At 49.2% G+C, this 22,141-nt stretch overlaps 1 protein-coding gene across 1 annotated transcript in view; it reads right to left on the bottom strand.

Moving 5' to 3' along the window:
* The window catches only part of PAX8 (paired box 8), a 127,431-nt gene that overhangs the window by 16,156 nt on the left and 89,134 nt on the right, over positions 1-22,141 (bottom strand). Inside the window, exon 11 of the mRNA XM_086943386.1 lies at positions 7,423-7,524. Within this exon, the coding sequence (XP_086799512.1) occupies positions 7,423-7,524 (102 nt within the window). The remainder of the gene's footprint in view (positions 1-7,422; positions 7,525-22,141) is intronic.

The raw sequence follows: 22,141 nt of genomic DNA, 5'->3' as shown, positions 1-22,141 counted from the left end.
GGCGCATCCCTGCTGATATGTAGGGATGTGCCAGTTATTGTAAATTTGCCCCTATACATTTTAGTCCTTTCAGCTGATGTGAATCCTATGCCCTCCCTCCTTCCCCCACACACAGTTAGTACCACAGAAAGCCAGACTACCAAGTCGAGGTGCACATGGATAAAGACTTCCTGTGGCATACTGTGCATTTTGTTTAGGGAGTTAAGCATGTAATTTGAACATCTTCTCTGCACACTTTCATTTGCATCAGTCAATGTGTGTGCGGTAAGAGGTAAGATTATGTCTGGAAGTCACCCTGTGTCCTTATATTTGTCTTTACTTGCACCTATCTCGCCACCACTACACCCCTTTCATCAACAATCCCCCCCCCCCCCCGCACCATTTTTCTAGACCCCACTCCCCCCTGTGGTCTTTACCTAGTACGGCCCTGGGAAGGCAGAGTATATTCTGATTAACGTGCCTCTTCAGAGAGGAGTTAATTAGGCTGGGGGCAGCCCACGGAAGTACTTTCTTTAAAAATGTTAATGCTGGAGGTTTCAAAGGAAAGACCTTGATTAAAAATTACAAGGTTCACTTGACAGTAGCGCGAGCCTAACAGCTTTTTCATCTTCTGAATGGACTGAGTATTAATTCTCACCTGGGAGTGAGGGAAAGGCTATAAATGCAGTAAATATTGTAATGAGAAAGTCCCCTTGCATATAAAGAGGTAGGAGTCCTCTGGTGCTAAAAGGGTTCTTTGAAACACATAATCAGTGACTGACTTTCTGGTGGAAGGCGGGGCGGGTATGGCAGGGTGCGGCGGGATAATGTAAGTTATGTTTGCAAGGAGTTTCAGATTTTGTGGCAAATCACAGTGCAGGTCTTTGACAAAGAAGGGAATCTGAGAACCGGGTAAACATTCAATTTTGAGATTGTGTCAGGTATTGTTCTTTTAAGTATGGTAAAACCACAGCACGCTTCAAGCGCCGGGGGAATCCACAACTGAGAAGGAGGAGATAGAACATTTAGGGGCATATTTACAAGGGGATTGCGCCACTGGAGCGTCAATTTTTTGGCGTTCCAGTGGAACAATGCCCTGCACCATATTTACGAAGCAGCGTTAAGCCACTTTGCATGGCTAAATGCCACTTTGTAAATATGGTACCATTTGGTATTGGTACTGGTATTGACACCCTCTGAGGCGGAAGCCGGAGGATAGCTGCTCGCACTGCTTTTAAAAATAACCTTTTGAATTGTTTGTTACACTTTTAAAACTGCTCGTGTTTCCCTATTGCCAGGCTAGCACTTCACCTACAGCGGACCTAGCGCTGTCAGGTGTCTCAGTCCATATCAGTCTCCTTCACGAACGCTAAACTCTCGTGACACGAGGCCACGCCCCCTGGCAGGACACGCCCACAACCCCCGCCTATAAGACTGCGCCGACCAATAGCGCGTCTTACTGGTATTGACACCCTCTGAGGCGGAAGCCGGAGGATAGCTGCTCGCACTGCTTTTAAAAATAACCTTTTGATTTGTTTGTTACACTTTTAAAACTGCTCGTGTTTCCCTATTGCCAGGCTAGCACTTCACCTACAGGGGACCTAGCGCTGTCAGGTGTCTCAGTCCATTTCAGTCTCCTTCACGAACGCTAAACTCTCGTGACACGAGGCCACGCCCCCTGGCAGGACACGCCCACAACCCCCGCCTCAAATGTGCCTCCAGCGCAAGCGCAGCGGGAGCGCCTAGGGCAAGCCCGTCTGCGCCCGTCCGCGCCAAGACCGCGACAGGCGCAGGACACTCTGCCCCCGGTCCTCTTACTATGTGTTACAATGCTAATTCGCTAAATATGCTACGTAGCAATTCGCCTTGTACCTGTAAAATCGATATCTACACCACCATGGGGCCGTTTAGCTGCTTGCAATGCAGATGGACCTCCTCCCCAACCATGATCCCCGCCCCACTGATCAACCTCAGGGAAAAATACCCACCCTTCATCGGAGGGCTGATCAACGCTAGATCCATGACCTGCCACAGCCAAGACATAACTGACCTCATTCAGGAATTAAACATCGACTGTCTCTTCATAACAGAGACCTGGCTTACGAACAACAGTAACCCTGATCTAGCCACTGCCCTCCCACAAGGATACTCCATACACAGGCAAGACAGACCCAAGGGGCGAGGAGGAGGTGTAGCCCTCCTAATACGTAACTCCTTCAAATGCCACACCTTTACCCTCGACTCTCTAAATGGCGCCGAATCCCTAGGATTCTCCATCAAACTCAACGATTCCACCTCATTCTCAGTAGGACTTATCTATCGTCCACCAGGTACCGCTACTAAATTCTTAGACTCCCTTAGTGACACCCTCGGTCAACTTCTAATCAGATACCCGCATGTCACCATGCTGGGTGATTTCAACTTGCACCTCGACTCTACAGAGGATGTGCAAACACTTAACTTCCATCAAACACTGGAGATCTTTAACCTCCAACAAAAGATTAAAGAACCCACCCACCGAGCGGGACACACCTTAGATGGGATCTGCACCAATCTCCCTTCTTTAGAAACTCACACTCCAGTACCTCACATCTGGACCGACCACAATCTTATCCCATTCGTCATCAGAACCCTGCAGCATATCAACACAACTAAACCTTGCCCTCCTCCAGAGAACCAGGTCAACTGGAAAAAGGTAGAAGAAGCCTTCAAACTTAACCCCATCTCGGAGACCCAAACCCCCAATATGTTGGGAGATGTAGAACAAGACTCACAATCCTTCCACAACTGGATATCCCACGAAATTAAAATCCGTGCCCCGCCCAAGCGCACCAAGAGAAATGGTACAAAATCTACAACTAAAACAAACGCCCCTTGGTTCACACCAGAAGTAGCCAAGGCGCACTTGCTTTGCAAAAAAGGAGAACGCAAATGGCGGATAACATATGACAGCACTGACAGGAAATCCTATATCCTATTAAGGAAAAGCTATCACTCGACTATAAAAAACGCCAAAAAAGACTTTTACACCAGAACCATCAATGACGCAAAACAAAAGCAAAAAACCCTGTTTGCAATAGTGAGATCCTTTACCCATCCTGCAGCCTTACAGTCTGAAATACCCCCCTCTCAAGATCTCTGCGACAAAATAGCAGATTTCTTTGAAGAGAAAATCCATCTGATTCAGAAGGACTTCCCCACATACCAACGACCCCAGCCCCCAGTTAGACAGGAACAAGAAGACTATATTCCGGCTTACCTAAGGACCTTCTCACACGTCACTCTTGCTCAATCCAAGGAAGTCATCCTAGCATGCAAATCAGGCTCTCCCTCCGACTCCTGTCCTCCTAGTATCCTACATCAACTAATCGACACTGTCAATCCCATCATCAATGAAATAGTTAACACTTCCCTCAGGACTGGTATCGTCCCCAGTGCATGGAAACATGGCACTGTTAAACCTCTGACGAAGAAACCTAACAAACCCCCTTCTGATTTGACCAACCTACGCCCTATTTCCCTCCTTCCAGTTCTGGGTAAAATCACAGAACAAATAGTCTACAGGGAACTCAAAGCCCACCTGGAAGCAAATAATATCCTCCACCCCCAACAATCAGGATTCCGTCCTCAGCACTCAACAGAAACAGCCCTGATTGAGTTGACTGACTCCATAAAAACCCTCCAAGACCAAAGGAAAAACGCCGTACTGATTTTGTTGGACCTCACGGCAGCGTTCGACACTATCTCCCACAAAATACTCCTAGACCGACTTAAGGACATCGGCATCGCCGACCGGGCATTGGATTGGATAATATCCTTCCTTTCTGAAAGATCTCAATCTGTGAAACTAGGACCCTTCAACTCCACAGAGAAAAAGATTCGATCAGGAGTCCCACAGGGCTCCATTTTAAGCCCCCTGCTTTTTAACATCTATCTCATACCCCTCATCTCCCTGATCGAATCATACGGTATCACTGTTACATCCTACGCCGACGATATTCAACTTATAGTCCCGTTAGAGGAGAACTCTACAAGTGCCGAACAAAATTTAACAAACTGCCTGAAAGATGTCTTCCTGTGGATGGAAACCAACCACCTCAAATGTAACACAGGGAAGACAGAAATCCTCCCCATAGGGAAAAACGTCAATTTCTGTCCCCATCTCTGGTGGCCAAAGGACTCCACAGCCCCCCCACAAACCGTCACCACTGCAAGAAACCTTGGTGTCACCTTTGACACTAACCTGTCCTTTGACCAGCATGTTAGGACTGTCGCAGGAAGTTGCTTCGGAATCATCAAATCTCTCAAAATTTTTTTTGATTTCCTTCCAATTGAAGCCAGAAAGACGGTCACAGTGGCACTAATCCTTTCCCGCATAGACTACTGCAACGGCCTCCTGGCAGGTGTGAAGAAATCCACACTTAAAAAACTCCAGAGTGTCCAACACTCGGCGGCGAGGCTCGTGCTCAAACTCCCCAGAAGATCTTCAGCCTCTTCTGCCCTGAAAACCCTCCACTGGTTACCTCTGCACAAAAGGATCCTGTTCAAGAACCTAACCGTGGCTTTCCGGGCATTCAACCATATTGGTCCTAAGTACCTAGTCAAACGCTATCCCCACTATAACCCTCACAGATCCTTGAGATCCTCCAACAACAACCTTCTAACACTAGTCAGGTTTAACCTAAAAACCAAAGGGGGTAAAACTCTTACCCATCTATCTTCCAAAGCGTGGAACGCCATGCCCCAGTATCTGAGATCCCTGACAAAAGAAAGCCAATTCAGGAAACAACTGAAAACATGGATCTTCAGCTTATCAGACGAGTATGCGCGGGACGCCATCTAATCCTGCCTTAAATTCTCCCCTCCCCTCACTCCTTCCAGTCAGCGCCAGGATGCTTCTTCCGAAGCGACAGTTTGCGCTTTATAAATACCGATTCCAATTCCAATTCCATTCCAATTTGGGCGTGTAATGGGTGTTGGTATGGGCGTTCCACCGCAACAACCATTGCTTTTTTACGCTGCCTCAGATTTACAAGGTGGTGTAAATCTGAGGCAGCATCAAAATTTAACCCCATGCAAAAGCAGGGGTTAGATTGGCGCAATGTGGAGAAATGCTTTTATTTCTCCTCGTTCTTGCTCTTTCTATGCAAGAGCAAATCGCCTTTAAAGATTGTTCATATGCAGGAAGGTGTCCCTTCCTGCACATAAACAATCCTTCCCTGCAACACAGACACCCTTGCACCGTGGTGCAAGGGTGCCTGTGTTGCAGGAAATCATCGCTGCAACGCGGGTGTCTGTGTTAGCGCTATGAAGCTATGTTTAGCGGAAGGGAAAACACAGGGGTGCACTGTATTCTTGTTATTGTGGTGCAGACCTGCGTTTTTGAAATGGCACGGTGCTGCAAAGTTTGCAGCTGGAACATTTCCTTGTGAATACACCCCATAAAGAGGTGAGGTCCTTGGATGAGTCTCAGATTTTATGGTTTGAGGAGAGAAGTGGTATGAAAAGGTACACGAGCTGTTTACAGTTTTAAAGATAAGAAGAACCTCATTACATGAGTTAGCATTCAAGGAGGTGAGATTGGAAGAGTGGATCTGTGGGCAGGAAGTGAATGTGAAGGGGAGCTGGTGTGAAGGTGGCTAGAATGTGCCCATATGGACGAGGCAGTGGCTAAGATGTTTGATGATATTATAGTGGGCTATGACTCCGATGTGGCGTAAGTTGATACTGCAGGACAACTGCTCCGGATAAGTGCAACGTGGCACGATTGAAGCTTGATAGTAAGGTGTTTTTGCTACAGCAAGGTGGGCAGTCAGGATGTTTCATTCCTGTTTGTATACAAGGGACATGGCGTTCTTTGACTTTCTTCACTTAACAGAAGTGGTAGATAAGCTTACTTTAGGGAGCAAATACATTGAGATACCCCGGCCAAGGGCAGGGAGCTGTTGAAAATGCAGGGGTGAAGTGGGCACCGGCAGAGGATCAAAGGAGTTAGTAAGAAAGACTTTCTGTTTGCCATATGCAAGATTGGAGCATGGATATTAACAGATAAAGTCAATGGGTTTACATCACTGACCAATTGAATGAGAGCATGGTCAGATGTTGCAAAATCAAATGTTGATTAGGAGTGGTTAAGGTGTTCTGGGATAAAGATGGAATGCATACATAGAGCCTTGCAGAAGGTACGGGATATGACGGTCTTCTTTTGAAGATGTAGAGTACAGCATTGACTCTCAGAAAATTGGCTGCTTGGAGCAAAATGCTGTATTTTGTGTGACTTCATGTGCTTCAGTCGCCATTTTGGTATAAAACCCTTGTGGCACACATTCTATATGTAAAAAACCTTCAAAAACAGGCCAGCTCCCTTTGTGCACTTTCCGATACATTATTATCCATGATTTATTGGGCACAGATTGTCCTATGCATTCTTGTCTACCTATGAGAGCCTTCTAGGGTAAACCAGGCGCCCTCTGGGCAATTCCACATGCTATGCATCATTTTACAAGTATTGCTCAACAGTCTTACTGTGCTCATGTGCCTATATATTATTTTAAATCTGTCAGTGCCCTTAAGATTGGGAGATCCTCACTGTATGCACATTTCCCTCCACTTTACATTTCATGCAACATAGCCGTCTATGCAAAATAAGCCCCACTATGTGCACTTTCAGGAATATTATTTTGAATGCACAACGGTCTGGCTGCACACGATTTCAGTGCATTATGGTATATGCACCAGGACACTGCTTGTACACACTTGTCTGTTCATTACTCTACATTGTGCCATCTTTCGTAGCACCCTCATGGTTACCTTTGGGGCATAGAACCCTAACTGTTTCCAATGGGATAGAGACCCCTCAATGTTACCAGTGGGATAGAGAACCCTCAGGTTTCCAGTGAGGTAGATGACCCTTAAGGTTACCAAGGGGGTAGAGAACTCTCAGGTGCCCAGGGGGGAGACAACCCTCAGGTTTGCAGTGGGGCAGATAACTCTCCGGTTTCCAGTGGGGTAGAGAGCCCACATGTTTCCAGGGGAAGAGAACACTCAGGTTGTGTGGGACTCTGAAGGTAACCAGCGAGGTAGAGAACACTCAGGTTTCCAGTGGGGTAGAAGGTCCTCAGGTTTCCAGTGGGGCAGAGAACCCTCAAGGTTAGGAGTGGGGCAGAGAACCCGCAGGTTCCAGTGGGGTAGAGGAATCTCAAAGTTTCCAGTAGGGTAAAAGTCACTCAATGGTATCAGTGTGGTAGAGAACCCTCAGGTTTCCAGTGGGGTAGAGGTACTCGACTCTCAAGTTACCAGTGGGGCAGAGAACCCTCATGTTTCCCGTCGGGTCCTGCTACCTCGGATCCTAATGTGTTTGATTATCGTTATTCACCCTTTAACTTGCAAGGCCCTGCTCATCCATCCCACTGTAGTGTGCGTAGAGAGAAAAGCTGGGCTTACCTGCCACCATTCCAGCGATGGCTGAGGAAGCGTAGTTGCCCTGTCCGCCTGTTGGGATGTGAGGAGGGTACCCTGGCAGAGTGGAGCCCACCATATCACGCCCTAGACATCGGAAAAAAGAGGCAAAAATTAATAAAACCTGTGAGCTCCTCCATAGTAACCTGTGCATTATAATTACTTAGTGCCGATACCTCAGCAGCACCGCAAGTTGTGGCCGGAAGGTGTCGCTACAGGACGAGTAGTTAGCGCTCCTTCTACAGAGACGGCATTACCCCGCAAGAGCACACCCCAATCCCGGAGAGTTCTCTCTGGAAAACCGTGCTTGGTTTCCCCTCCAGGACGCCGACGGCCCTGCAGCGTCAGTGCCCAGCAAAATCAGCACGACACCCCTACCCCGCCATTGCCTACCCCACCACAGGCCTGTCACTTCAGCAGCACTGACAGATCTAGCCAGTAGATGTCACTATAAGAACAGATGATGACCATACAGAAGGACACAAAGGAGCCCATTATGATGTCGGGCGGATTGCCCCTGCCAGGCTGGCGGGGGCAATCCGCCCGACATCCACTCTTGATTTCCCTCCAACCATATTAGTATGGCGGGGAGGACCTCGGCGGACGGAAACACCGTCCGCCGCTTTTCCGCCCTGGTCACCTTGCGGCCGGGGCGGAAACGGAATAATATGGTGGCGCCGCCAGCCATATTATGATAGGCATTTTTCAATGCCTTTCCGTGGCGGCAATTGCGCCACGGAAAGGCATGCACACTTCACTCTGGGGGCCCCCTGCGGGCACCCAGAGTGAAGGAGAGTAGGGGTGTGCACACGGGGGGTACCTGTGGTACCCCCCTGCATTTGCATGATCAAAGCGGCAGGCACCGCGCGGTGCCTGATGCTTTGAATATGCAAATGCAAAAGTGATTTTTTAGCATTGTGGCGGACGGTGCTGAGAGCACCGCCTGCCACAATGCTTAACATGCAGGATTTGCCCGCCACTGTGGCGGGCACATCCTAATATCCCCCACGGGACCTCTGCACTTATGGCGGGTGGTCCCTATTACCACGAGGATGGCGGGCGGGCAAAGTGACTGCAGTGTACCTGCCATCTTGTAATGGAAGCCTCACGTTGCAAGCGTGAGAAGCCATATTCGGCGCGAGACCTGCCAAGTGCACAGGATATATGATCCCATCACACAATTTTAGGGTGAAAAGTCAATATCACAGGGTGGAACAAATAATGAACTGCCCTGTACAATATACGCTCCAATAGGCTAGGGTGACCAGATCTTGAGACCCAAAAACCGGGACATTTTGAAAAAATACAAGAATGACTACAATTTTTGGAACAGAATGACAGCTCTCATCAACATAGGATCACAGAAGATACATTAAGAAAATAAATAAAATGTAATTTCTACAACCAGCATCATATATATTAATTGCATTGCTGACTTATAGCAGCTGCTAACTAGCACTGCTTTAGAATACCCAAAAAAGTGCTTGTCACTGTTTTCAGTCAACCCCCTCTAAAAACCGGGACAAGAGCCAAAATTGCAGAAATCTGCCGGGACAGCAGCTTATAAACCGGGACTGTCCGGGCAAACCTGGGACATCTGGTCACCCTTCAATAGGCCCAATTTAGACTGGAGACCCCCGATGTTTTGAACCAAGAATTGCTTTATTTCAGGTGCCTCCCGCCTAAAGTTGCCTCTGATTCAATATAAACCAATTGAGAAAATATATTTCCTGATTTTCTTTTCAAAATCTCATACTTCCCACTTCGAAAATGATGGAATGTATGCACAGCCAATGTCCATTACAAAGTGAAAAGAAGGAAAAATAGAATGATAATAACGAATAGTTTCTTACCTGTCGGTGTAGTTTTGCAGCTTGAAGATCTTTCTGGATTCACTATGCTGTGCATTATTCCGCGATCTGGTGGTTGGGTCCGGATTCGTAGTCTTTTTTCTCTTTTTTTTTTTTTTTTTTTGTAGCCCAGGTGGGCGTCGACGTCCCACCATTTGGTGCACCTTCGTGACGTCGGCACGCTTCCTGCGGAAGCTCCCACCCTTGGGCGCCATCTTCGGATTCTTTTTTCTTTTCTCCTTTGTGGTGAATCCATGGCTATGTGTATTAAACTTTCCTTCAACGTAACTTTCTTACGTATATATGTCTTTGTTAAACGTTCCTATCTTGCTCCATGTCCTTCCACCTTCTCCAGCCTCATCTTTCTGGCGGAGGTGGGTGGGTTCGCTAGTGAATCCAGAAAGATCTTCAAGCTGCAAAACTACACCGACAGGTAAGAAACTATTCGTTTTGCAGCGTGAATCTTTCTGGATTCACTATGCTGTGCATAGATTTCGTAGCGGTTTTGTCACTCATGTGGCGGCTGGGTGGAAGATGAGCGTTGGTTGTTAAAGATATGTTGAAGCACTCTTTGGCCCACTTGTGCTTCCTTGTTCATCTGCACATCTACGCAATAGTGTTTAGTGAAAGTGTGCACTGAAGCCCATGTTGCCGCCAGGCATATGTCTTGGATGGGCGTGTTTGCCAGGAAGGCGATCGTTGCCCCTTTCTTTCTGGTTGAGTGGGCTCGTGGCCCCTCCGTGAGCTCTTCACCAGCTTGCATGTGGCAGAGCTGTATTGTTTTTGCAATCCATCTTGCTATGGTGTTCTTAGTCACTGGTCTACCCAGGAGACTCCTTGCGAAGGACACAAAGAATTGTTTTGTCTTCCTGTGTTCTTTCGTCCTTTCTATATAGTGCATTACTGCCCGCCTTGCATCCAGAGTGTGGAGTGCCCTCTCCGCATTTGACGTGGGCTTCTGGAAGAAGCTAGGAATCTGGATACTTTGGTTCATGTGGAATTTAGATACTACCTTGGGCATGAAAAACGGGTCTGTCCTCATCACGACCCTATCACTGTGTATTTGTATGTACGGTTCTTGCAGCGTCAAAGCTTGTAGCTCGCTCACTCTGCCTAGCGATGTTATTGCTACTAGAAAGGCTGTCTTCATTGTCAGCATTTGTAGTGACGCTTTATGGATGGGTTCAAACGGTGGCTTCATGAGTTCCGTCAGTACCACGTTCAAGTTCCATGCCGGCGGCGGCATCCTCTTGGGTGGCGCTATTCTCTTCGCTCCTTCCAAGAACCTTTTCACTACTCTGGAAGTGAAGAAACTTCTCCCTGTTTCTCCTCTTGTGTATGCCACAATCGCTGCCAGGTGAACCCTCAGCGAGGACGAGCTTAGTTTGGCTTTGATCAGGTGCGTGAGGTATCTGAGTACTGTAGACTCTCTAGTCAGTTTTTTCTCCAGGTTTTTCCTATGGCACCACTGCGTGAACCTCTTCCATTTCTCCCCATAGCACTTCCGAGTGCTGGGTCTCCTTGCTTCTCTCAGCACCCGAAGTGTGCTCTCTGGTAGTTTTAGATGTGCAAACTCTAAGTCCTCAGGAGCCACGCTGAGAGGCAGAGGCTTTCTGGTTCTGGGTGTAGAACCTGTCCCCCTTCCATGGAGAGAAGGTCTCTTCTTTTTGGGAACTTGTGTGCTCTGCCCTGCGACATCTCCATAATCTGAGAGTACCAAGTCTGCCTCGCCCATTGGGGAGCCACCAGGATGAGAGTCATGTTGCTCGACCTGCACTTGTTCAGGACTCTGGGGATCAGTGGCGTCGGTGGAAAAGCGTAGGCAAATTTCTTTGACCAGCTTATCCATAGGGCATTCCCATGGGACATTGGTTCCTGTTCCCTCGATGTAAAGTGTTGGCATTTTGCATTCTGGCGTGTTGCAAACAGGTCTATTGTTGGTGTGCCCCACCTCCTGAACAGGTTCTCTGTCTCTTGGTTGTTCAGTTACAATTCGTGGGACACCGATGCTTGCCTGCTGAGCCAATCCGCTTCCACATTGTCCTTCCCTGGCAGGTGTATGGCAAGCAGGTCTATCCTGAGTGGGATCGCCCATCTCCATATTTCTTGAGCCAAGCTCGACAGAGGGAATGACTGAGTCCCCCCTTGCTTGTTGATGTAAAACATCGTTGTGGTGTTGTCTGTCTGTATCATCACCCTTTTGTTGTAAAGGTGCTTTTGGAAGGCCTTGAGGGCCAGCAACACTGTTTTCAGTTCCAGGTAGTTGATGTGCTTGACCGCATCTCCTGGGTTCCACAGACCCCTCACTCTGAGCCTGTTCATATGTGCGCCCCATCCTTTCTGGGATGCGTCTGTGGTGATGGTCACAGTTGGGTCCGGTGGCGTTAGAGGCTTCCCCATCGTTATATTCTCCTTCGTCCACCATGTCATCTCCTCCTGCACATTGTGCGTAACAACCACTAGATCTTCCCAACTTCCTTCTGCTTGTGACCATTGCTGTTGCAGCCACTCCTGTAGTGGTCTCATCTTTAGGCGAACATTGGGGACCAGGTGGATGCATGACGCCATCATCCCCAAGATCTTGCTCACCGTCCTCACTGTCAGAACTTGCCCCTTCTGGTAGTGACGTTTCTCCCTCAGCAGGCTGAGTGTTCTCTTCTCGCTGGGTGTCACTCTGCATTCGACCGTGTTGATCAGGGCTCCCAGGAAGATTTTCACTTGTTCTGGGTCCATGGAGCACTTCCTCCAGTGGATGGAGAAGCCCAGGTTCGTGAGCGTTCTTGTGACCTGTTCTGCGTGGGCTTTGCACCTCGTGTAAGAGCTTGCTTTCACGAGCCAGTCGTCCAGGTAGGGGTACACGTGTATACCCTCCCTTCGTAGGTGTGCGGCCACCGCCGCGAGGCATTTGGTAAAGACCCTTGGCGCTGACTTGAGCCCGAAAGCCAGGGTTGTGAACTGATAGTGGTCTTTGTCCACCTTGAATCTTAACATGTGTTTGTGTTTCCTGTTCATGGGGATGTGCAGGTATGCGTCTTTTAGGTCTATTGTGGACAAGTAGTCCCCGGGCCTTATTTGTGGGATGACCTCTTGCAGGGAAGTCATCTTGAACTTTTGAGTTTTTACGTAGGTGTTCAGGAAGCGTAGGTCCAAGATGGGTCTTAGGCTTTCGTCCGCCTTTGGTACTAGGAAGTAGTTTGAGTACACCCCCTTGTTCCGTTCTCTGTGCGGGACTGGTTCTATGGCCTCTTTGAGGAGCAGTTCTTGAGCTTCCTCCTGGAGCAGCTGCAGTTCTCTGCCCTTATGACCCCTTCTCTTTGGCCTTCTGTTTGGTGGATATCTTTCCAACTCTATGCAGTATCCGTGTTGTATAATGTTTAGTATCCACTTGTCTGTGGTTATTTTTCTCCACTCGTGTAGAAAAAATCTCAACCTTCCCCCTACTGGTGTTGTGTGTTCTCTTGAGCCGTGCCCGTGCGAGCCTCTCCTTAGCTGTAGGTGCTCTCCCCCCGGAGGCTTTGGGTGGGTGAGCGCCTCCCTCTTCGTGGAGTCACTTTTGGGGGGGTTGATCACCACCTCTCCGTCTCTGGCCCCGTCCGTTTCCTCTCCCTCGAAAGGACTGGCCCCTATTCTGGGAGCTCCAATTCTGCCTCTGTTGACCCTGGTGCCATTGGTTGTCACCCTGTTGACCATGGTGTTGCGACTGATGCGAATGTGATTGCTGGTTTCCACCTCTACCATTTGGTCTCCTCGTGGGGGTGCCTCTCCGCATCCCCCTGAATTGTAGGGCTCCCATTGATTTGGCTGTCTCATTGTCTTTCTTCAGCTGAGCCAGTTTGTCATCCACCGATGCTCCGAACAGCGTCTCCCCATTGAAGGGGGTGTTCAGGATGTTGTTCTGTACTTCTGCCTTGAAGCCTGATATTCTGAGCCAGGCTTGCCTTCTCTCAGTGATACCTATGGCCATCAATCTGCTTGATGTTTCTGCCCCGTCTAGGGCCGTCTTCAGGCATGCGTTTGCTATGTCCTTTCCCCCCTCCACGAGGTGGGCTGCCCTCTGCCTGTACTCCTCAGGCATGTGTTTCAGCAACTGGCTCATCTCATCCCAGTGCTGATATTGGTGTCTATTCAGGAGTGCGTTGGAGTTCGCCATCCTCCAATGCATAGCCGCATTCCTTTCTATTTTCCTTCCAGTGAGGTCCATCCTCCTGCTTTCCTTATCAGGTGGTGGGCCAGATGTGGTTGGCACGTTGGCCCTTCTCCTGGCCGTTGCCGCGATAATAGAGTCAGCTGCCACGGTACCCTGGATATAAGGGGGGTCCCCGGAGGAGAACTTGTATTTCTTCTCCGTCCTCGGGGTCACTGACCTGCATGTAGCCGGTTCCTTGAAGGCTTCGGTTCCTTGTGCCGTGACGCTCTTCAGCATGGGCAGGAAACTGCTTTTCGTCTGTGAGGGGAGAAAGGTTTCCAGCAGGAAGTCTGCCTTTGTCTGTTCCTCCTCCAACTTTACATTGTAGACTGTTGCAGCCTTCTTGACGACTTCATAGTAAGCCCCGATGTCGTCTGGCGGCGAAGGCCTCGACGGATACGTCTCCACAGGTTCCTCGGGGTTATCGGCCTCGAGATCCTGCCATTCTTCGTCTAACGACGCCGAGGATTCTGAGTAGTAGCTCTCGCGGAGGTAATCTCCCTCCGAGCGGTAGAAGTCCTCCTCTTCCCCTTCATCCGTGGGGTTTGGAGTTTTCGGCGGCTCTTCGGCCTCGAAATCCTCCTGCAACTCTACCTCTTCGGCTGCCGCTGCAGTGCTCGAGGCGGCAGTCGCGGTCTTCGAGGGAATCGAGTAGTTCTTCATTTTCTCGTCGAAGTCTCTCTTCCTCTGGAGCATACTCTCCATTTCGGCCTCGAGCCTTCTTCTCTTTTTCTCCATCTCTGCCGCCTGCACGGCGTCAACCTTCTCGGCTGGTCTCTTCGACGGTGCCTTCGACGTCGAGGCCATTTTGAGCGTCTTCTCGCTCGCGGGTCCCTTCTCGAGGGCCTGCTTCGACGACCTTTGCTTTTCGCTGGTCTTCACCATCTGGGAGTCCTTTTCGAAGGATCCGCTGGGCCTTTCGGAGGATGCAACTTCGGACGTCGAACATTTCGTCGCCGGTGCTCCTTTCGAGGACTTAGCCTCTGTTTTTCGGGGTTCTCCCTCAGGCTTTCTAGGCCCTGTCTGGGTTTTCGGGGTCGTAGACTCTCCTACCTTTTTTGAAGGTCTCACATCGGTCTCTACGACCGTGAAGTCATCTGGTCCCTCGGCGATGTTCTCCTCTTCTTCGGAGGAGGCACCCAGGTCGTAAAGCGTCAGCGTGGTCCCTTTCCCTTGCATCGTCTGGTGGGCCACCCTCTGTCTCTCTCGAACTCTCAAAGTCTTCGGCGTGAAGACTGAACAGGCGTTGCAATCCTCGCTGGAGTGGTCGACCGGCAGGCAGAGGTTGCAGACCGGATGCTGGTCCTTCTGCGCGTACTTGTGGTGGCAATTACGGCAGAACTTGAATGGAGTGTTGTCCATGTGCTCGGTCAGGGGGTCCCCTGCCCGCTCTTTCTCCTTGGCTGTCGAAAACCTCGAGGTTTTCTTCCTCCTTCTCCGTTCTGGCTCTAGGAGGTCTTCTTCTCCGACCTTCCTCGGTCCTTTTTCTTCCAAAAACTTGTGTATTTCCTTCTTTTCTCCTGAAACTTCTCCGGAGCTTCATGCGACGATCCAGACCCAACGGCGGAAAAAAGAATCTGAAGATGGCGCACAAGGGTGGGAGCTTCCGCAGGAAGCGTGCCGACGTCACGAAGGTGCACCAAATGGTGGGACGTCGACGCCCACCTGGGCTACAAAAAAAAAAAAAAAAGAAAGAGCAAAAAGACTACGAATCCGGACCCAACCACCAGATCGCGGAATAATGCACAGCATAGTGAATCCAGAAAGATTCACGCTGCAAAACTGGGTGTTATTATCACTTTATTTGTTCCTGCGTCTTTTGGGGCAGGGCTACTCTGCTCTCAGAGCAGGTGAAGGAGTGGTGGCACTCTGTAAAGAGCGCATGAATTTTTGACTGTCCCTCTAGGGCCGGCCATAAAGGTCATGCACACTTGGCATGTTCTTCATGCAGGCTGCATTACAGCTTGCATGGAGAACATGCCCAGGCCCCCATTCCCCATCTGAGCACCGAACCACGGCGCTCAGACCAATCACAACACTGCATTGCAGCATTGTGATTGGTCAGGGGATCCTGGCTGCTGCGGAAGGACGATAACACGACCATGCCCGGCCCGCCACCTGCGATCCGTGCCAGCCGCTACTAGCTACCGGGTCTGAGACCCGGAGGGAGCCGCCCTATTTAAAGCCTTAACTAGGAGTGCTCAAAACAACTAGGGTTGGCTCTAATCAGTAAGGCGAAGGACTAGTGCCGACTGGACGCTACCGGACCCTCATGAAACAAATTGAACCCGCAGCCCCGATAAAGAAGATTCCGTTACACCGAGAACGACCGCACACGCCAATCGACAAGGTTCCCCGCTTAAGATGTGGACGCACAGTCTCCCGGTCAGCCACCTCCAGTTCCATACATGCGTAAGGACACGCCAATACACAATCCAGAGGTGATTTCTACTCTTTTGACTCGTCCCATCGGATATATTCATTTGTGAGTGCATTTGGCCCTGAGGAGTCTCCCTGCTTGAACTAAAGGGATTCGAAACGCGTAGGCCTCTCTCCCTCCAGTGTCTGCCCTTTTCATGTGGCCTTAGTGTTGATTTTCCCCACACTTATGATCATCAGTTACACAATCACATTTTTGTTTTAAAAGGTTTCACAAACTAATAGATTAAGTCGAAAGTTAATGAATGTAAAAATTCTTTGATTAATCTAGCAGACCCAACACTTAGCCTTTTGGTTTATTTTATATGTCATTTGGGCTAAGCATTATAGTATGAATGTATGAATGTTTCTGGTATGACTGAGATATGATTGACTTTTGTATGCCTGGCTGATTTTATTGCCCTGCTTTGTGTCCTTATCTTCATTTGTGTATATAAACTGTATTGTGCTTTGACTTTATGAGTTGAAAGTTAAAATAAATATACTTTCCTAAATCCGTTTTGCTAAATAAAAAATAGCTATTAAGTAGCATTTCCCAAATTTGAGCAGGAGTCCTTTTTTGGTTGAGAATTAATTGTCCCAAAATATAGTATCAGTATTGGCAATCTCGTTCTGTTGTTTCGATTAACTAGGAGTGTGCAGACTTGCAAAACCAATGCTTTGTAACATCAGATCCTTCTTTTTAAACTATGCCAGCTTCGCAAATCGTGAGGATGGGGAAGTTTGAAAAACATGGGAGGGAAATAGGTGCACTCTGCAACAGCGGGAAAAGTTCCAGCTACTGCAAAGGGCAGTTCCAGGCCAGTTTGCTTTGCTGCTGATTACCGTGTGCTCCTTCCAGCGTCCCAAGCTTCTTATAATCCATTCCCTGCTGCCAAAAGTCTCCTGACAAGACTTCTGGCAGCAGGCAATAGGATGTATGGCTCTGCCAAGCGGTTGCTATTGTGTTCCACAACTGCATCTCCCCGTGTCAACTTGTATGTAGTTTACACATGTGCTGTAATAATATTTCGTGTAACAGGGCCATTTTTTAAAATTTGTAAGTGAATATTGTTTAAGTGTTTCAAAAGAAAGGAATGTTCAGCCACTTCTGCTTTTCAGTCAATTTTTTCCATTTTCAGTTCAGCCAATGTTGCTTTTTCAGTTACAGTGAAATGTTTTACGATTTGATGATTACGAAAGTCCAGTTTTCTGTGTGATTGGAAGCTCGTTCATTATGTTATTGACCCCTGAAGACAGCTAGATAATTGGAAGCAGGCGATCGACTGAGTTCTACACCAGCTCCCCCCAGACCGCCAAACTTTCCAAGGTCCATGTATGAGTAACTCATCCATCTAGTTTTTTGTATTCTCCTAATTGTAGTAAGTTTATTCTTCCACAAATTCAGCATTACAAGTGCCAGAATGTAAAGCCAAAATGGACTGGATCTGCTAGGCGCTCAAAGATTTGCCCCCCCCCCCCCCCTCTCCCTACACAATACAGCACCCGCTTTCAAAACACATTGCAGCAATTTGCAGGGAGCCACAAGCTCTGTCAAGACATGGCAGCTCAATCTCCCTTCACAGAATCTATGGTGCACGTACGCGGACGTCCATGGATCCTAAAGGCTTCCATGTTGAGTGGGTATGGTAAGGTAGGACTTAAAATACTGATATTTCTGGGGGTGGACTAGTACGAGCTGTACTTCACAGGATGCGAAGTGCAACACAGAGGACAGACAACGACGTGGCATTGACAGTGGCAGTCCCAGAACTAATTTTGAAGTATTATTCCCCCACATGCATCAAGCATTTTTGGAGTCGCAAACGGTGCGATTCCTTAAAATCGTCTGTTTGCGATTCCAAAAGTGCTTTTTGGGATGCATGAAGCAATTTTAGAAATCGCAACATTTTTGCGATTTCTAAAATTGCGATTGCTTTTAAGAAATCGCAAATTTGCGATTTCTTAAAAGCAATGCATGATTACTTTTAAAATTGCGAAATAGCAATTAGGGGGTCAAATTTACCGAGTGGTTGAACCACTCGGTAAATTTGCAAAAAGTGTTTAAAATGCTGAAAATGCATTTTTTTCAACATTCATGTTACGGACACACATGTCCTTAGGACATGTGTGTGTGAAACATGATGCGAAAAATACATTTCAGGGGTGCATGGGGGGGTCCTTTGGACCCCCCCCTGCACCCATGAAATGCATTAACAAATTGCGATTTTCAAAGTGAAAATCGCAATTTGCTAATGCCTTCCCATTGCTTCCTATGGGCCTTTTGGCCCATAGGAACCAATGGGAATAGCGAATTCGCAAATTGTATTTCGGTAATTTATGCGATTCGGTAAAAATTGCGATTTTTACCGAATCGCATAAATTTACCGAAAATATTCATGCATCCCGTTTTGCGAATTCTAAATTGCGAATCGCTATTTTTCGCAATTAAGAATTCGCAAACACCCGGAATGATGCATGTGGCCGATTGTACTTTGAGCTAAAGAGAAACTGGGAAAAGGGAGGAAGAGAAACATAAGAATGCAGTGAAAATGCTGAAGTGTGGGATGTGAAAGAAACTGCAAGAGGTAAGAGAGGAAGTGCAAGGTAGTGAAAAAAAGAGTTCTGGAGTGGGATGACTAGATACCCAAGGTAACTGCAACCCTGGCATTGGGTGGGCGGCCCTGGAGGAAAAGCTTGGGCACCTGCACTTATTTCTTAAAGTACAGCTGCTACCCCTGGCATGCTCTTTAATGCCCCTGGTACTGCTCAATCTACCCCTGACCTTAGGGGTCATGAAGAGAGCAGCAGGACAGAAAGTGAACAGTGCTTTACAAGGCCCTCAGCAACAGCTGTTGGGCGGCTAAGGATGGAACACAGGTTGACCCTTGTGATGTCATCTGGAGTAAAGAAGCATGTGATGTCACTTCCGCTTCTCTTGGCATTTTGGTGAATTGGGGTTCATGCAAATGACAGCATACAACCTTTATAACCTGAAGTGCGGCTCCACTTTCTAAGGCCTGTGAGGGTTATGTGAGCTCTGCCGTCCAAGACCTGAAACCCCAGGATCCGTGCCAGTTGGGATAGTTTGGGTTGCTGATTCCTGAGACTGTACAATGTATGTAACCTGAGGGACGGCTATCCCACCTGTGGTCTGGGTGATTTATGTGATGATGGGGACAGGCCAGCTGCCTGCGCATGTACTGTGTAACCTGATGGTGGTGGTTGTGCCTTCTTAAGGCGTGTGAGGTCTGAGTGACCATGGAACATCTCAGCCTTGTGTGGTCTGTCTGAGTTCATGGGTAGCTGTGCTGTAAACTGCGATGTGAGCGATAGCTCTGCTGTCTCTGGTCTGTGAGATCTGAGTGAGCGATGGAATAGCTCAGGCCTGAGAGTGCTGTGGGAGCTGAGGGACAGATCTTCTGTCTCAGGCGTGAGAGTCTGTGTTAGTTACTAGATAGCTCTATTGTAAAGAGTGAGCTGGGCGATAGCTCTGCTGTAGCTGATATGTGAGAGTTGGGGGAGCGAGGGGACAGGTCTGCTGTCTCAGGCCTCAGAGGGATGCATGAACTGAGGGACAATCTTGCTTTCTGAGGCTCATCATATGACATCTGTGTGAGCTGAAGAACAAATCTACAGTCCCAGACTTCTGAGGTCTGTGTGAGCTTTGGGACAGCCCAGATGCTAGTGAGAGCTGACAGATACCTCTGCTGTTCCAGTCCTGAGAGTGATATGTAAACGGAGGGACAGCTCTGCTGTCGGAGGCTTGTGAGAGCTGTGTGAGCTGAGAAAACTGGTGACTGCATCCGAGCCATTAGAGGCCGGCCTCTGGAGAGCAGGCTGTGCTTAGAAGCGTGAAATGGAAGAGTTTGCAACAGGAGGGGAGGAGGGGCGGCTTCGAGGAGGACGTGAAAGCGAGCCCTTGTGTATAGCCCTAGCCGGTCTAGTGATCTGAAGCTGGAGGCGCAGACCTCCCATCCGAGGGGTGGGCGAGGGAGGGAGGAAGGGAAGCTACCTCAGCGCATCTCCTGGGGGGTGGTATTGACAGCGGAGGAGCGCTCTGATTAAGCATCTGTTTAAAAAACACGCACCCCCGCGTTTCCTTCTTTTCTACACAATCCGGCAAAGTAAAAAACGTTTTGACTTCGCCTGAAACACAAGAGGGATACCACCATCACTACAGTCTTGGAATCACACGGGTTGACTTCAGGCTGAGCCCTTTGCCCACTACGACACGCTGACTGGTCCCACATTCACTGTCTGACACCAGAGTGAGCGCTTCCGGTGTGAGCACTTCCGGTGGTGCAGAATAGTGAGCTCCACATTCACTGACACCCAAGGCAGCATCCCCTAGCGTAACAGATCATTGGGCCTCACACTGAACGCACAACCCAGTCCAGCATCCAACCTACCTCCACTGACACCAAGCTCTGCTCACCCCAGTACTGCAGTCCCTAATTTGTTCACAACCAGAACTTTCTCCAGTACTCCAGTGCTATGTGGCCCACTGCCACTGATACCAACCTGAGCTCTCTGATACTGCAGCCTGACGAAGGCCGCGCTCACACACAGATGCCTAGACATGGATGGACAATCGTTGACTCCAAACGTTCTCCAGTACTGCAGTCTTACGGGCCCACATCCACCGGCCCCAGGTTGTGCCCTCCCTCCCTGACATTACCGCCCCTGTGGTCCACTCTCAGTAGCTCCAGTCTATATTTACCCAGTACATGAGCCTTAGGGAGCCACACCTACTGCTCACAGACTGAACTCTCCCAGTACTGGAGCCCTAGGGAGCCACAACCACTGACCCCAGACTGAACTCTCCTAGTACTGGAGCCTTGGGGAGCCACAACCACTGACCATAGACTGAACTGCTCCAGTACTGGAGCCCTAGGGAGCCACACCCATTGACCCCAGACTCAACTCTCCCAGTACTGGAGCCCTAGGGAGCCACACCCACTGACCCCTGACTGCACTCTCCCAGTACTGGAGCCTTAGGGAGTCACACCCATTGACCCCAGACTAAACTTTCCCAGTACTGGAGCCCTAGGGAGCACACCCACTGACCCCAGACTTAACTCTCCTAGTACTGGAGCCTTGGGGAGCCACACCCACTGACCACAGACTGAACTGCTCCAGTACTGGAGCCTTAGGGAGCCACACCCATTGACCCCAGACTGAACTCTCCTAGTACTGGAGCCTTGGGGAGCCACACCCATTGACCCCAGACTGAACTCTCCTAGTACTGGAGCCTTAGGGAGCCACACCCACTGACCCTAGTCTGAACTGCTCCAGTACTGGAGCCTTAGGGAGCCACACGCACTGACCCCAGTCTGCACTCTCCCTGTACTGGAACCTTAGGGAGCCACACCCACTGACCCTCGTTTAAACTGCTTCAGTACTGGAGCCTTAGGGAGCCACACCCGCTGACAGGTCTGAACTCTCCCAGCACTGGAGCCTTAGGGAGCCACACCCACTGACCCCAGTCTGCACTCTCCCTGTACTGGAACTTTAGGGAGCCACACCCACTAACCCTAGTTTAAACTGCTACAGTACTGGAGCCTTAGGGAGCCACACCCACTAATAGGACTGAACTCTCCCAGTACTGGAGCCTTAGGGAGCCACACCCACTGACCCAGTCTGAACTCTCCCAGTACTGGAGCCTAAAACACCCACTGACCCAAGGTTGGGTTCTCCCTACCCCGCATTACAGCCCCTGTGGTCCATTATCAGTGACTCCAGTCTGAACTCTCCCAGTACTGGAGGCTCCGTCTCTCCAAGCTCACTAACCCCATGCACAGCGATCCCAGTACTGCAGCTTAACGTGTTCTAACTCACAGACCCCGGCAGGGCTATCTAAGTAATGCAGATTAAAGGCCCCATTTAGACGGATCCACTCAGGGGTCCACCCTGACACCAGGCAGAGAGCTACCAAATTGTACAGACTCGTGCACCCCACACAGAAACTAAAACAAATCCGAGGTCTCTAGCTCTAGACCTCATGGAGTCGCTCTCTGACAGTAAGCTGTACTCTTCAGATCTACAGGATGGTCAGTCACTCTCTCACTGACACTGGGTGGTATTCATCTAATTCTACAGCCCCGTGGCCCCTACACTCACTGACACCAGGCTGAGCTCTCTCATACTGAAGCCTCAGGGGTTCCTCTCTCACTGACATCAGTCTGAGCTTTCCCTAGTACTGATGTTTCATAATCACCCCTACCCAAAACAATATACAAAGTTAAGG

The sequence above is a fragment of the Lissotriton vulgaris genome, chromosome 11 (genome assembly GCF_964263255.1).
Source record: "Lissotriton vulgaris chromosome 11, aLisVul1.2, whole genome shotgun sequence".
Taxonomy (NCBI): domain Eukaryota; kingdom Metazoa; phylum Chordata; class Amphibia; order Caudata; family Salamandridae; genus Lissotriton; species Lissotriton vulgaris.
This window is presented reverse-complemented; position numbering and strand designations above follow the sequence as displayed.